The 16,324-nt window shown below is 27.4% G+C and overlaps 2 protein-coding genes across 4 annotated transcripts; one reads left to right on the top strand and one right to left on the bottom strand.

Annotated features, from left to right (window-relative positions):
• Nucleotides 1-324: 324 nt before the first annotated feature.
• On the bottom strand, nt 325-12,638 carry LOC129609495 (autophagy-related protein 2 homolog B). 3 transcript variants are annotated; one of them, XM_055521428.1, is made up of 19 exons: nt 12,102-12,638; nt 11,172-11,493; nt 11,007-11,109; nt 9,693-10,950; nt 9,123-9,605; nt 8,790-9,060; nt 8,022-8,720; nt 7,771-7,958; nt 7,601-7,705; nt 7,316-7,531; nt 6,992-7,261; nt 6,309-6,932; nt 6,008-6,243; nt 5,070-5,957; nt 4,857-4,984; nt 4,639-4,793; nt 4,409-4,555; nt 4,086-4,354; nt 325-4,029 (listed from the first exon to the last, which is right to left on the bottom strand). In XM_055521428.1, exons 1-18 carry the CDS (start codon nt 12,264-12,266, stop codon nt 4,124-4,126), a joined length of 6,489 nt encoding a protein of 2,162 aa, XP_055377403.1. In that variant the 5' UTR covers nt 12,267-12,638; the 3' UTR covers nt 325-4,029; nt 4,086-4,123. The 3 variants fall into 3 exon arrangements, with proteins under 3 accessions (XP_055377403.1, XP_055377402.1, XP_055377404.1); XM_055521427.1 differs by having other exon boundaries at nt 325-4,354; XM_055521429.1 differs by having other exon boundaries at nt 325-4,354; nt 5,070-5,954.
• Nucleotides 12,639-13,548: 910 nt separating this feature from the next.
• On the top strand, nt 13,549-15,138 carry LOC129609690 (28S ribosomal protein S5, mitochondrial). The gene is made up of 3 exons (XM_055521788.1): nt 13,549-13,742; nt 13,827-14,318; nt 14,425-15,138. The coding sequence occupies exons 1-3, from the start codon at nt 13,589-13,591 to the stop codon at nt 15,096-15,098; spliced, it is 1,320 nt and encodes a 439-aa protein (XP_055377763.1). The 5' UTR covers nt 13,549-13,588; the 3' UTR covers nt 15,099-15,138.
• Nucleotides 15,139-16,324: the final 1,186 nt, after the last annotated feature.

The following is a 16,324-nucleotide window of genomic DNA, read 5'->3' as shown; positions in this document are numbered from 1 at the left end:
AATCCAAATGCAAATGAAATGAAATATAAAGAAGATCGAGTTTTTGGTAAAATCGAAAAAGATTTTAAATGTATGATATTTTTTACGGATTGTTTGGTATCCTAAAAACATTTTACATTATAATGATTCAAAGCATAAATTTTTAATTGAGCATTAATTCCTCAATCGAATTTGAAAGATTTATCTTTTAATATCAATCTTGATATCTTTTAGTTTGCGTTTTTTAAACCTCACATATATTCATATACATATGTACATGTATTTGAATTGACACGATTTGTATGTTTACTAACGCAAATGAAATTGAAAAAAAAAAAAAATGAATTCAATAAAACTTTTTGTTTATTTCGACAACTATTCACTTAAATTATCACATTTAAATTTTATTTACATGTTAATATGCTATTAAATTTATGTATGTATAATTGTATGTATAATATATTCAAATTTTTATGTTTCGTAAAAAAATGTTTTATATCTAAAAAAAAAACTCTTATTTTAAATTATTATATGATAAGCAGGAAAAAAAAATATAATGCGAAATAAAACGTACATATTCTTCATTAATACATTAAACACACACTTTTCTCAGAAAATTTCTTTTAATATTAAAACTATTCATTAATTAATAAAAAGTTTTTCGATTGAAGATTGATTATTTAACTTGACATAAAATTTTCGATTATTATTTTTGTTTTTTTTTAAATATAATGATTGTAAATTTTTATTCTTTTAAATTTCATTATACATAATTAAAATAATTACAGTTTATAGACTTTTTAAATTTTTTTAAAAATATTTTTATAGACAATATATAGATAAAATGTGCATATAAATTAAAGATTAATATAAAGGACATAATTTTATTATAAAATTTAGCTAGCTAAACTAAAGTTGTAGAATAGAAGCAATAAATTTTTGCAATAGAGGCTCACTACCATTTAAAAAGCTTGCTAAACAATAATGTACATTGAAAAAAAAAGAAACATTTTTAATTTTATTTTAGAAATTTATCGTACCATTTTTTCATGAAAACCCTTTTTAATAATAGTAAATTTGCAGTTTAGTTACTGATTGCAAAATTTCAAATATATTGCATTTATTTTTTTTTCTTAATATTTATTAATCGATTGATGATTTTAAATTTTCATTGTTAAAGACTTTATATAAAAAATGATTTGAACTTTTTTGAATTTATTTATGTATGTGTAACGCAGAATTGCGTTGATAATTTCAAATGAATAATTCACGATTTTTTTTTAACAAATCTAAATAAAAATATTAAAATGGTTCTAATTATTTTTATACATAATAATAAATTTATAATTACGGTAATTATAAAAATTCATTATCGATGATTTAAATTTTTTTGGTCGTTATAATTATTTTATTTTTTAAAAACTTGTAATAAATTTTTAACTTTACATTTTTCAATTAAATAAACAAATTGTTTGTCATAAAAACAAACTGAAAAATCAAAATTTTTAATGGTTACCGAATTTAAATATTTATTTCGTTTGTGTTTTATTTTTATATTGCATAAAAATAATTTTAACAGAAATGATCCCAGTGCCAGCATTTCTTACATTTGTAGATCAAAGCAAAAAAAATTCCAAATTTTTAGAAATATTAGAACTGTATGTTATATTTTTTACAATAAAATTTATTTTGGTTTTATAACGTTTATTACTAATAAAATTATAGTAATAAATGTTATAAAACAAAACCCTAATATTTCAAAACATGTAGCTCTTTATATTTGAGGAAATACATGGGGATAGTTTGTGTTTTACGCTTATCTACAAAATGTTACAATGTTATCTACAATTTGGAAAATAAATTACAATATTCGTATTTGTGATTATTCAATTTGAAATTTTAAAAGGCAAATATAACTAGAAAAAACTTAAAAGAATATATTTTTTGTAGAATACAATTTAAATTTAAAATTACAATTTACAAAAAACTCTGTTCATTTTTTAATATTGAATAAACTCAATTTCTTTTACATCAAAAAAAATTATTAAAATTTACTTGCATTTTTAGATGATGTAAAAGAATTAAAATATCGTCTTAATTTTTTTTTTATTATCAAAATATTACCAGCTATTACTATATTTTAGAACCTTTTAATTTTAAGAAACTAATTGGAAAATTTATGATAATAAATATGTATATTTATGTATTTATATACATACATATTGGTTAAACAAAACATCTACTTAAAATAATTAAATCAGATTACTCTTAAACACCTACACTCAATTTTTCCTTTATACTATTGTTTCTTTTTTTTTTTACTTTATGAACTTTACTTATAATATGAACTATTTCAGCACCATTTTTTTTTAATGTTAAGATCATTGCTAACTAAGAAAATATTGATGTGAACATTAATTTAGTTAAGAATTGGCAATATTTTGTGTATTTCTTTTTATTAAATTTTAAAATATTATGTAGTAGTAGTAGTATATAAGAAAAGATTATATTATATATTCCTATTAAATTTAAATTATTTTTTGATTTTGAAAAGCAGATACCAATTATTAAGCAAATCTGGTTTTCATATATCAAGTTTAGTTTTATATTTTAAATTAATTCTGATTTCCACTTAGAAGAGTTACATTTACTACCATTTCAATTTCATATTCTATTTTTTTTGCCATTTTGTTTTGCGTATTAATTTTCGTTTTTCTTTAAACAAATCTTTAAAAAGTTTCAACTTTATTATGTTTATTATCTAAACATTTTTAATTTTTTTAATATATGTATGTAGATGTATTCAGTGATCGTAAAACATGTACGATGAAATTTTTGAAGTAATCTTATAATATATTTTAAGCGTTTTCATTTTTGCAAAAGATTTGTATGCTAATGATAATATTAGAAGCATGTATATATTTCTAGGAGAATCTATTTTTCGTTATAAATTCTAAAATTTTTCATCTATTGAAATTTTTTTGATGTACATACACACATGTATATTAGTGTTTTAAATTTTTTCAAATGAATTAAAGTTCTGAATAACTTTGAGCAAGACAAATAAATATTAACTGTTTATAATAACTGTCCGATAAATTTTATATAATCCAAAAATGAAAACGCAGTATTATAGTTATTTTGAAAAAAGAATACGAAATCTTACATGCGAGTACAACTTATTGATCTGTTAAATAAATAATTTCAAATAAAACAAGACAGCAAATGGTAAAATTGCAAATTAACCTTATTATGGAGAATTGTGTATTATAATAGATAACAGCTTTTAATTCTTTATTGTAAAATTTTGTTGATATAAACTTACATATATAATCGAACCTAGGACGCAACATAACCAGTCTAGATTTTAAATTATAGCATAAAAGATTACTTAAATCGTAGTTTAATATTAATGTAATTTTTATCCAAGTTGCAAATTAATAAAATTCCAAGTATTGACAGATTGCAAAAAAAAAAAAAATATAATTTGCTAAAGGTTAAAAAATTAAGAAATCAAAATTTATACACTTAATCCTCCTTTTTTATCAGATAATATAGCAAATATAATGATACTTAAATAATTCTTAGACCAGATTCGTACATATTTCACAAAAATTAAAAACTTGTTAATTTGTATCAAGTATTCTTAAAAACGAGATATTAAACGCGATTATTTCATAAAACATATAGAAATTTTTGAATTTACAAAATTTTAGCGTATTTTCAAAGCACTTTCCTACATATGTACATAATGTACATAATCTTTTTCATGTTGGATAAGACACGTACTGTAGGTATCTTATTACTGTACATGTACATAATGTTCCATAAATTATTGTACATAAGGTACAATTGAATTGCTGATTTTCAAAAATTGCATAAAATTTATATCAATTATTGTGAAAAACCGTATGTATCTAATTTATAAAATTATAATTATACTATGTGTTGTTAATTTTGTGTTAATAAAATGCAAATTATTAATTCTTATCTTTAGTAAATATGTTTTTGTGTTTTGTAAGATAATGTTCACTTTAAAATAAGCAAAACCTACGAAAAAAACTTTTATTTTACGAATATTTTATATATAAGTATTATTAAAAAACCTTTTTTAAAAACTTAAAATGACTAAAAGAAAATTTAATCAATCGGTATCTTCTTTCCATTTTTCTTTAGCTTCCAATCTGGCATCTGGTACTAATTGATTTTTTACTCCACCTAAAACATTTGTTGTTGCTTGCGTAGCAAGAACAACCGGGCAAACCATAATTGGTGGAATTTGTCTAAAAACTGCACCAACGGCCCCTGTGTATCCTTTTTGATCATGTTCAGCAACTGTATTTTCTATTAAAGTTTGTGCAGTTTCATTGATTCCCTAAAAATAATTTATTACATTACATGCTTACATAAGTTTTAATGATATCAATACTTCTTTGACAATTTGATAAGCATTTGCTACACCTTCTCTTATGTCTTGTGGCCGGTGTGGTCGTTTGCGTTTACCTTTCCGGTTATGGCGACCGCGTCTGACAGATGGACCCGGCGAAACTAAATCAAAAGCTGTTTCAGCAGTAATCTATGAGAAAATTTTTGTAGAATATTTTATTTTTCAAAACTTATTTTAATTTATTAATAAAATATAATTTGTTTCTGGGATACCTGTAATAAATGGATGATTCGTGATGTGATTTCTAATGCTGCTAAAGCAGTTCTTGCTGTAAAGCTTTGAGCACCAAGTTGTATTCCACGTACGATTCTTCCATCTTTTTGATATTGTTCGATTGGCAACCAAAACAAGTCACGAATTCCTTGAACTTAAGATTGAAAAATTTACAATTAATCATAAGAAAAAATTACTTTTTTCTAATCCAACTTACATAGTTGTACTAAAGTATACATGGGCCCCACACCACTTAAAATTGTTGGTAATTGATTTTTCTTTATATCTTGGAGCCATTCTTTGAATAAATAGTTTAGCAACTTATCTGCACCCAATAGCCCATGTCTATTGAAATTTCATTCCAAAAATAAAAAAAATGTAAAATGAAATATTAAAAATGTAAAGGAATGCTAGTTTCAATTTAAATTACCTATAAACAATCTTTTTCAAACGTATCTCAGAACACTGTAGTTGTCCTAAGCCCATTAGAAGACCAGCTACCGGACCTCTGGACATTTCGATTCTTCTTCCGTGATAATCCAATCGAATCAAAACTTCAGGACTAAAAACGATTTCCCTAAAGTAAATAGGGACACTATCTTCAACTTTATTTTCATTTGAATGTTCGTTTGATGAAGTCGTCTCATGTTCTTTGCTCAAATTCTTATGGTGATCTTCTTCCATCAATAATTCCAAATTGGTCGAAACTAATTTTCTAGCTTGTAAATCATGTAATGCTTCTGGAATATCATCGACCATCATTACAGGCTCTTGTAATTGGTTTGCATTTTTTTTTAAATTACTGGAATCGTCAGCATCGGATTCATTACTACTTAATTCATTGAAAAACTGAACTAAAAATAGCAAGGTATCTTGATCAATATTCAATCGTAAGGGAAGTAAAGAAATTCGTAAAGAACATTCTTGTGTATTCGATTTGTAAGGATTTGGTCTAACGTGCAACGCTTTAATAACGATCATATGTTGAGAACTTTTATTAGATAAATTTTTGGCAGTTGGATGATACAAAAATTTATTTATTTCTGAAGTTTGCAACCGATCGCGAATTTCCATTTCAGAAATTATAAGAACCTGGCGCGAAGCCTGTGATGTAGTCTTCGGATATATTTCATGTGAGAGACGTACTTTCGTCAGTTGAATTTCAACCAACACATCTTGCTTGCGTTCAGGTCCACCCTTTGTTTTCCAAGATAATTTTGAAATTGGCTTTTTGCTACCAAACTGAACTGATTGATGTCCCTTTGAAAAGGAAACTCCCATTTTGTATGCTTCTGACATTTCATATTTTCGGGGCCTTCTAAAAGTTTTAAATTAATATAAGCTTATAGAAGAAATTTTCATTCTTACAAATTTTCTTTGTTTTTTAAGACATCGTTGTTTGTTTCCTCTTTCGTCGGAAAATCATGTCCACCATACAAATGCCATGTTACTGTCATTTCGCACAATGTATACCTAATCTGTGCTACAGGAAAGCCCTCTGGTGCTTTCAGTAGGTCAGGTTTACCGGTTGGTAAGGTGAAATGGTTATCAACAATCCTTAAAGGATCAGAGGAAACTTTTACATTTTCGTGACCACACTTTGTCTGAAAAAGACAAAATAAATAAATTAATTAAAAATAATCCAAAAAATAAATAACGAAAATATTACCAATAATGCCTTTTCTTCTTCAGCAACAAAATAAAAATCGTCATCTAAACTTATACTACTTTTTCTTGAGTGACTAGATATATCTTTTGTAGAAACTTTGCAGGGTATTTCTCCCAATTCCTCTCTGATCTGAGGTAATGCCTCAACAACTTCGTCGTCAGCCATATATGACATACTCATAACAGACGTTTCAAAATTTAACAGATCTCTTAATTCATTACTACTTTCACTTTCACGGCGTGGTTTATTAAAACGCCATTCTTCGGAGCTTGATCGCGATACAGTTGAATAATTTTCTGTAGTTGATTTTCTTTCATCTTCAGCCAATATTTTTTCTGGTTCAATTTCGTTTGAACTTTTTTCCTGACCTTGTAGAAGATTTTCTTTATCCTTTAAAACGTGCTGGTTAGTTTCATCAGGGAAGAAAAATAGCTCAACACCTTTTTCAGTTTTTATTTTATCATCATCCTTTGAGCCTTTTTTTGGAAAAACTGTTTCTTGTAAAGCTTCCGCCATCAAAGCGCTAACCCGCTCTTGTTGCTTTGCAGAAATTTCCAAATTTGTTGGCAGTGGTTCCTCCACAGATAATAAATCCGCGGAGTTTTCATTTGAAGTAGAATTTGTCTTGAAAACGAAATGTTTTTGCAATGAAAAACCTTAACAAGAATTTTTTGAAAATTTACCTCTTCAGAATTATTTTCTTCATTACCCAAATCGCCATCTGACGCAATATATGCTATTAGTTGAGCAAACACTTTACCGGAATCTGAACATGTCCTTAAATGTAAATCTTGTATAGATGCCCTCAAATCCAGCTTTGGAAGTAAGTCACTATTTTTATCGTTTAATCGTAACGAAATATCTACAAGTCCTACATCCAAAACAGGAATTAAATTTTTAGAATTAACAAATGGAATCCCATGTTTAGATATATTATGATGTTGCTTCACGTCCTGTTGAAAATATTACATGCAATGTTTGCTTTATAAAAAAATAAGATATCTTACATAATGTGCTAATGATAAAACACAGTCCTCTGCAATGAATCTTAAAGTACAGCCCGGAACGGATGAAATTATATTACTACTTAACATAAAATTTCCTATTTCAACTATTGCCCGATACGGAAAATGTAAAGGTCTATAATCTATAGCGCAATCCCAGAGGTGTAGCTGGATTTCTGTTACAACATGATATGGAGTATATCCTTGAATCGGATAGTCCTAAAAACATTAAATTAATTATTCATTGATAGAGGAAGTTATTTTTAAACAAATAAATGTTTTACGAACCACCACGTCAAATAAGTCGATTAATTGATTTAACCATGTATGTTGAGATGCAGCGGGGTTATATTTTAGAGTTGTATTCTGTATTCCAGCTGTTATTCGTAATCTCTGTGAATAAATTTTTTTAATATTATAAAGCGCTTCAATACTAAATATTGTAAATCCAAAATTACTTTTATTCTGTTTTGTGGAACTTTTTTAATTTCAATTGCAAATGAAACCATTTCTCTAGTATCTACGCCTTTGGATGTGCTTAGGGTTGAGTTATTTGGTGTTGGATAAAATGTAGGTAAAAGGTGAGCAGGTAATGCTGTTTTTATCAATCTTAAAATAGGTTCGCCATTTAAAGTTGGTGTTAAACCTAGAAAACAAACAATTTTAAAACATTTTGCGTTCTAAAAATGAAACCAACAATATTACTTACCGCAATGATATAATTTAACCGCGTTTGACTGTATACATAAATATGCTAAATTTTCATTGCCATTAAAACCACTAACTGAAAATAAATTGAAATCTCCAACATTAACTACAAATTCTCCTGACTGTCCTGGAATAACCCGATTTTCTGAATCTCTAACGGGCGTGAAAAATGTACACTGAGCTTCTTTTGCGATTAATTCAAACGAGCATTCACTTAACGCCAGCGATGGAATTTTTTCAACTCGTTTTGAGCTTCGATTTTTATTTTCATAAGTTGAGTAATACACACTATTTGATTCGCATTCGCTCTCATTATTAGTGGAAGACGAATTTGTATCATCTATAATATCATTATCACTTTTGTCCTGATATTCATTAGTTTCAGGCGTTGATGGGATATACAAAGATTCCGACATTCCACAACTCCATAGCATTTGGTCTATGTTGTTATGTGTTGTCGGTTTCGTTAGTTTTTCTTTGGCTTTCGAAGATTTTTTGCGACCTGGTGCTGTAGGTTCCCACATTAATAAATCTGAATTTAAACGGTTGTATATTAACTCATAGAGCATTTTCGAATGTATTTGAACACTAGCTATAGGAAGAAAAACTTTAAACTGTAATTTTGAAGTTTTCATTGCTTTTTCACAAAAATTCCTCATTTCAACTGTTTCGCCTGGCAAAAGTATTGTCTCAGTATCTTCTGTAAAATAAAATAATTTTTCGATATCGAATTCAAATGCATAAAAAAATATTCTTAATATAAGAATACCATAATCGTTTTTTTGATGAACTGTATCACTTTGACGACAAACTCTTTTAGAACTGAAAGGCAAAGGTTCGCGGTTTTTTCTTGAATAATATTTACAACTTTCTCCAGATGTTTCTCCGCTGTCACTGTCATCTATAGTACGCTTCAGTGATGATTTTAGAGATTTATCTGAAGGAAACTCGATGGAAATTTTAGGATATTCAATTTCATCACAAGAATTATTTAATAGCGTTGATTTACCAACGTGCATTTTTTCTCCATTCGTGCTTTCCTATAACAAAATGTAGAGTTAACAAAAAAAAAAATTTTATTGTACTAAGAATTGTAACTTACACAATAGTAAAAATTAACTTCATTAGAGCACACTTCAATTAATGTGGATGTATTTTTTAACCGAAATTGAAGAAAGTCAAATAAGAGGAAATCTGGTCTAATATTTTTCTTCCACCACGGTGTTCTATTGGGGTCGTGTAGAGGTCTTGAGTCAACAATTGGGAATCTTAATCGAAAGTTCAATTTTGGCGAATCAAGATTCAATTCAAAAGTTGGTTGTTTTTGCTTATTCGGAGAAATGCCACTTTCTTCCCGTTTCTTGCTTTCATTATTTTTATAATCTATTTTAAAAGGAGTTCCATTGAAAATTGCACTTAGCCGATCTATTATTGAAATATCGAAATCCACTACACAAGATTCTAAATTCAAATTCAAATTCGTTTTTAAAGTAGCTTTTTTTCCTTTGTTATTTTGAACTGTAGGTGCTTGGGATTTTAAGTATAATGTGATTTCAGGTCTTTTATGGAAGCCATCACTACATATCTAAAAATTAGGAAAAATTTTAATTTTCTTAATTAAAAAGATTTTTGAACGTATCGGATAATATTAAATATTATAAACTTAAATTACCTCGTCCCTCAAAAATTCAACTAAAGGACTGCGCTCGTTGTCTAGAATTTCCAAAATATCTACTTTCGTAAGTGAACATTTTAATTTCAATATATTATTGCTATTGTTCCTTTGTTGTTCTCCATCTAATATTACTGGAGAACACATAACTTTCAAATAATTTTTATTGCACTTAAAATTATCGACATTCTGTTCCATCATGGATTTGAAATAAAAATTGGATAAATCTTCTAACTGCGAAACACTATCTTCACTTAACGGTGGGAAACCAATTTGCGTAGAATTTTCTAATAATATATCTTCGTGCAAAAAAATTGCTGTCATAGAAGCAATTCGTATATTAAATGTTGAAATACTGCCATTAGAGTCATATAAATGGGCAGATTTTCTATGATATTTTGATGAAAAACTTGTTGATGTACTTGTTGTCATAGAACTATTTACTGATTCAGCATATTCAAAACTGCAGAAATTACTTTTGCTTTCACTGATATGATCACTTTTTATAGAAGAGGAATATTTTGGTAAATCTCCTGAAAAAGAAAATAAATCGTCTTGTATGGGGTCGAAAGACCATCCACCCATATTTCCAATATTGCCAGACATATTTGAAGACACTCTATTCTGTTGCCTTTTTCTTAGTTTTTCAGAATCTTTAGTTTCTTTGACATTAACGCAATCTTTCTTCTCCATAAGGTAATCTTTATTTTTAAAGCAAATTTCATAGTATGCTAATAATAAATGTAATTGTCGGGGAGAAAGGAATACATTTACTAAATTGAACTGAAATTCTAACGAAACTTTTGGGCCACTTATTGCTTCTGATTGTTTCATTTTTATTCGAATATCCTGCTTTCCAACAAAATGTGCAAATTGAATTTTTTTGTTTGAGTAACACACAGACTCATTTTCTGAATAATTTTCTTCAGTAACACTTTCATCGGCTTTTTCTGTTGGTGTTGAAATTGTGCGTGAGTTTTGTATTGCAGTTTGTGGTAAATCAGACATAACACTATAAAATTGTTGACTGGACAAAAAGCTAGAATTTAAATTAGCAGAACCTGGATTTGATGTTTCAGTTTCACCCACTGAACCTATTCGAAATTCTTCCGTGTAAAATGTAATTCCATCTATAGAAATGTGATGAGTAGCATAAGTTGATAATAAATGAGTTTTCTGTTTTTCTGTGTAATCAGAGTCTATATCTTCTGTAGTAATTTCTAATGGATCATTACCGGCTTCATTTTGGTAATCAAGACTACAAATATATCATTATTTCTAACATCGTATTAATAAACTACACTAAATACTTACTGATCAACCTTAATTATTATTGCTATTCCATTTTGCTGCCCTGGTAATTGATATTCAAATCTTATTTCGGTATTATAAAATTTTGCTTTGATTCGGTTCAAAACTGAAAACAAAAAAAAAAAAAAAATTATAATTTTTGATTTTTAATTGCATACAAAATTTTACCGCTATCTATTGTTTGTGCAAATTTTTCTAAACCTTCTATACTGGCCGTTTGTGCACTAAAAATGCTCTCGTCTGATTCTTTCCGTAAGCATTCCTGCGCTAATTGCATAGAACTACTCATTGATGACCACATAGATTCTAACATTAAAGATCCGTCGTTTGGTCTAAATACTGGACGTAATGATATTGACAAATCACAAACTTCTATAGAGCTGTCCTCCGTCATTGGAGCACTCCATGGTACTGTAATTGCAACTGATCCAACATGTCCTCCAGTTACTTCTACACCCCATCCTTGATTTTCACATACTTCATTAAGTGCCTTTCAAGTAAAATATTTTGATTGAAATGTAAATGTGTAAATATACAGATATAAAAATACACTATCATTTTAATCATGTACAGCAAATTTAAGTCATAACAAACAAACAGCATTAACAAAAAGTATTAAAAAAGTAGGTGTCATATTGTCAAGATATTTTTTCTGTGTATTATCAAAAAAATTAATGTAAATATATTTAAACGCGTAAACAAGCAAGCCGAAATCCCAAAACTTAAAATTGTTCTATATACTTGAAGATTTCTTTGTCTTTTCGTTACATATCTTACATACACACCTACTTAAAATATTCAAATGGTCTTTAGTAAAGACTCTACATTGTCTACACAAACTGAAAGTATGTAGGTACCTACATACACACATATGAATATAAATATAAAGTATAAACAAATAAACGTCTCAAATTTTTGTAACATGATTAAAATTTTAAAATTACGTCAGATTAACATATGCACATATTTAACATGTAATGGACCCGTGATTAATATTTATTTATATATTTTCCTCTCTATTTTCATTTGAAATATTTTTATTAATCGACGTTACAGACAAGGAAGCAATTTAATTTTTTTTTGTTTTATTTAACTTACCTCACAGTTCAATGCTACGTCTTTTACAGTACCTTTCCCTTGATAAAGATCAATATTTAGTTGATCTAAATTTAATTTCTCTTCAAGAAATTGTCCCAAATAGCGTTGAAGTAAATATCTACAAATTTTCTTTTCAAGGCCAGCAAATGGTGACAGCCAAGACATTTTGAACCCTTTGAATTATTTTAATTATTTAGAAAAATTCAAACTCATTTAGTTGACATTTATTATTTCTATTTTTGAGCTGTTCCTATTTTTGTATAAGTTATTGTAATGCTATAATAAAATTTTTGCGAATTTAGAAATTTACGCAGTAATTTTTCTTTTTTTTTTTTCTTTTGTATTTGTTATGAATTGTGATCAGAACAAAGAAATGACAGTGGTAAAAGAATATTTTTTCATTTTAATTTTTATAACTTTATATTTCAGGCAAATCCTTTTTTATACATTTATTTAAGAAAATTAATTCATAATTTCAATAACACTTTTAATAAAAATTATATTTTAATTTATTGAGAAAAATTTATTTATTTTATAGCTTATTTTTCAAGCCAAATTTATTTAGTTACGAATCAGGAAGTAAAAAATTGAAAAACAAAAGCTTCAGGGTTGAGCATAAAAATGCCATATGTTTTTTGACAGCTGATTTTGTTTTCATTATTTTTCTTCTCCTCATTCCAAATATTAGAAAAATCCCTTGATAAGTGTTACCGTTTCCTTAAAAACTATGTTTCCGAATTTTTAATGTTGCGAAATGTTATTTCTCTCACGTGCTGTATTACTGCATTTCAATGTATTGATGTGTTATACAAATCTTGAATGAAAGCCTCCGGATTGCAAAGCGTTTAAAAAACCTCTTTCAATAATCAATAAACTACTGAAATTACTGAAAAAAATTTCACATTCATTTCGTAATTACTAAAAAGAATATAAAATTCTAAAAGGCAAGCAGCTTAGTTCAACAGATAAGCTTTACGAAAATAAATTTATGTAATTATTATATGTGCCATACATTAGACAGAAAACATAATGTATAAGCTCATGTAATTACTTAACAAGTCCTCTCTGTGCTATCGAATGTTTTTTATCTTTTCTTTTTTTTTTTTTCTTAGTACTCTGTTTATTCTTTATTTTTTGCTAGAAAATAATTTTTTCTATTACATTTAATAAAATTATTGATTTATTTAATATGAGTGTACTACTCGTTTAATATTACGAATGCAAAATTAAATTGTGCAAGAGCAATTTCGAAAACATATCAATTTTTTTTTTCATTTACAAATTAAGGGAACAAATAAGTGGTAAACTGACTCTTTAGGTATACTCAATGGTAATTCAGTGTTCGGAATAAAATAACAATAATGGTGCGCATGTGTACTGCTGTTCTAAATGATCAGTTCTTCTCAACAGTGGAACATATGTTTTAGACATTTGTCATTTAGTGTAAATATTTTGAAATTTTTGATAAGGTTATAATAAGTAAGAGAATGGCATCAGCCTTAATAAATTCTTTTAAATTCTTAAGAATATCAAATGTGCCGAAATATACTCTGTGCAAAGCGTTAAATAATACTTTTTTGTGTGATAAAAGTGTTACTTCGACTTATTTGCCAGTTAGGAACACGAGTTTTTTTAACAAACGTAAAATGTTTTTTCTTTTTACAAACGCACACCATAAATTTTTTACATAACTAAAAAATCTAAAAATTCTTACTTTTTTTGTAGTTCCGGCAGAGGACTTGTGGAAAGGAGTTATTTCTGTTAGTAATGCTGGTAAGAAACGTGGAAGAGGTAAAGGTGTGGGTAGAAAAATTGCCAAAGATTTGAATAAAGGTCAGGTTATTGGCCAAGGAAAATCTAACATTTTATGGCCGGGACTAAACGCTCCAGTATTACGAGGCAATGAGCTTGTGAAACAACAAAAATTACCTGAGGATCCGGAGAGACAGCAAAAACTTATAAAATTGCGTGATTCTATGGGAAAATTTCGTGTAATGAGAATTAACCCAATTGATCGAGGTTGGACAGGCTCAAAAATGCCGGGTCGTAGTATTGGTCCACCTGATGCAGTTGGAGAAGACACTTTTGAGGGTTTTGATAGCAGAGTGCTTGAACTTAAAACTGTATTTATAATGAAAGGTAATCTTGGCCGGAAACGTAGATTTTCAATTCTTACAGTCACTGGAAATGGAGAAGGTTCAGCTGGTTTTGCTTTAGGTACATATGTTTTTATATTTTGCGAATATTAGTTTTAAAACTTCAACAATTTGTTTTCTATTAGTTTCGCTTTATAATTTATAAATAAATAATTTTAAAATTCTAGCTAAAGCAAGTGAAGTCAAAGCAGCGTTGAGGAAATCCAAAAACCGTGCAGGTCAAAAATTAATTTACATTGATCTATGTGATGGGCATACAGTTTTTCACGATTTCTATTGTGCCTTTGGCAAAACTAAAATATTTGTATCTAAAAAACCGGAAGGGTACGGATTAGTATGCCACCGAGCAATTGCAACCATTTGCCGTGTGATTGGCATTAAAGATCTACACGCTAAAATTGAAGGCTCAACAAATTTGCAACATATAGTTAAAGCATTCTTTATTGGATTACTACAACAAAAGTCACATCAGCAAATAGCAGAAGAAAAAGGTTTGCATTTAGTGGAATTTAGAAGTGAAAATCGTGGATTGCCAAGAGTTGTAGCCAGTCCCAGTGTTTGTCGAAAAAAGGAAGATATTCAAACTGGAGAAGTGATGGATTTTACTCAATATGTTTTGGGCGATAAAATCGTATTAAAAAAGAAAAAATATCCACCTTTTTTTTCTGAAAGTGCTGGCTATAAAATTCACCTTAGAAAAAAAGAATATCGACGAAATCAAGATAAAGTTCGATTAGAAATGTTAGTAAATTATGGTGAACTAAGAAGCTTTTTAACAGATAAGTATCCAGAATGTAGACCGTTTAAAAAGCAAGATGCAGTAAAAGAAGCAGAAAATTGAAAAAAAATTTTATAAATCAATAAACATATTTTTACATATATTTTTTTATTGCTTTGTTACTTTTCATAAAAGTATTCCAGATAGAAATTAAAATAAACAAGTAGGTAGCTAGTTCCTTAAAATACTTAATTAAGTTATCAATTTACTTAGAGTACGTCCTATTAATTATATAATATTAGTTGTTCAATTTGTGGACTTTTGAAAGAAATTTCATTTTATTGAAGTTCTCAACTAGTTAAATATTTCAATCTAATATTATCCTTAGCAATTAATGAGAATGAAATATGCACACACATGTATTTATGTTTCTGAATACGTACTTTTTGGGATTTCTAATCTAATACATTGCTAACAAATTAAACTTCAATGTTCTCAAGTTTGATCAATTCCTTTGATTTTTCTTGAGAGATAAAACTCAGAGACTAGTAATTGTTATTCTTTAGGAAAACGAACTGTACTTATTTTTGAATTTTCAATCAAATTTATCTTTTCCTGTTGTTGATCGTTTATGTTTGATAATCTTAGTTTTATTACATGGTTTTGCCATAAAAATATTGTCTATTTTTAAATAAATGAAATTTTATTTTAAAAATGCAACATATTGAATTATGATTTAAATTTTACAATTGTTTTTGTTATATTGGCACAATGCGAACATGATATTCTTTAGAATTCAGTAGATGTTAAATTAACTACAGATTTAAAATATGAGGAATGTTTTAAAATTTCAAACTTATGAAGAAAAAGTTGTGTAAACTTAAAAGTGTAAAAAATGACGGAAAATTGAGTGAATAACTAGGTTCAAAAAATTATTAAGAAAACCGTTTACGAGATATGGGGTAACTTAGAGTAAAGTGTAGAAAAATATTTTATGCTTCTGACAACTTGCCTGGGATAAATTACCTATTTGAGTTTCTCATTGATTGAGAAACATAATGATAATGTACATTATATTATGTATATCAATTAATTGCTTAACGATAAAGCTTATCTATATATATATTATACATACAAATACATTGCAGTTTTTCTGTCGGAAATAAAAATTTTATTTAATAATTTAATTATTTTTAGGCTATCTTATGGTATTGCATTATTATAATTTTTTTTACTCAATAGAATTTCAATATATGTACATAAGCAGTTGCCTAGTACTTACATAACTGTAGATATATATATATGTACATATTACCTTCTTATGAGTATATGTATATACATATAAACAG

This window comes from Condylostylus longicornis, unplaced genomic scaffold (assembly GCF_029603195.1).
Source record: "Condylostylus longicornis isolate FDR11 unplaced genomic scaffold, ASM2960319v2 ptg000040l, whole genome shotgun sequence".
In the NCBI taxonomy this organism is placed as follows: Eukaryota; Metazoa; Arthropoda; class Insecta; order Diptera; family Dolichopodidae; genus Condylostylus; species Condylostylus longicornis.
Note: the sequence above shows the minus strand (reverse complement) of the source record. Positions and strands in the feature narration are given on the sequence as shown.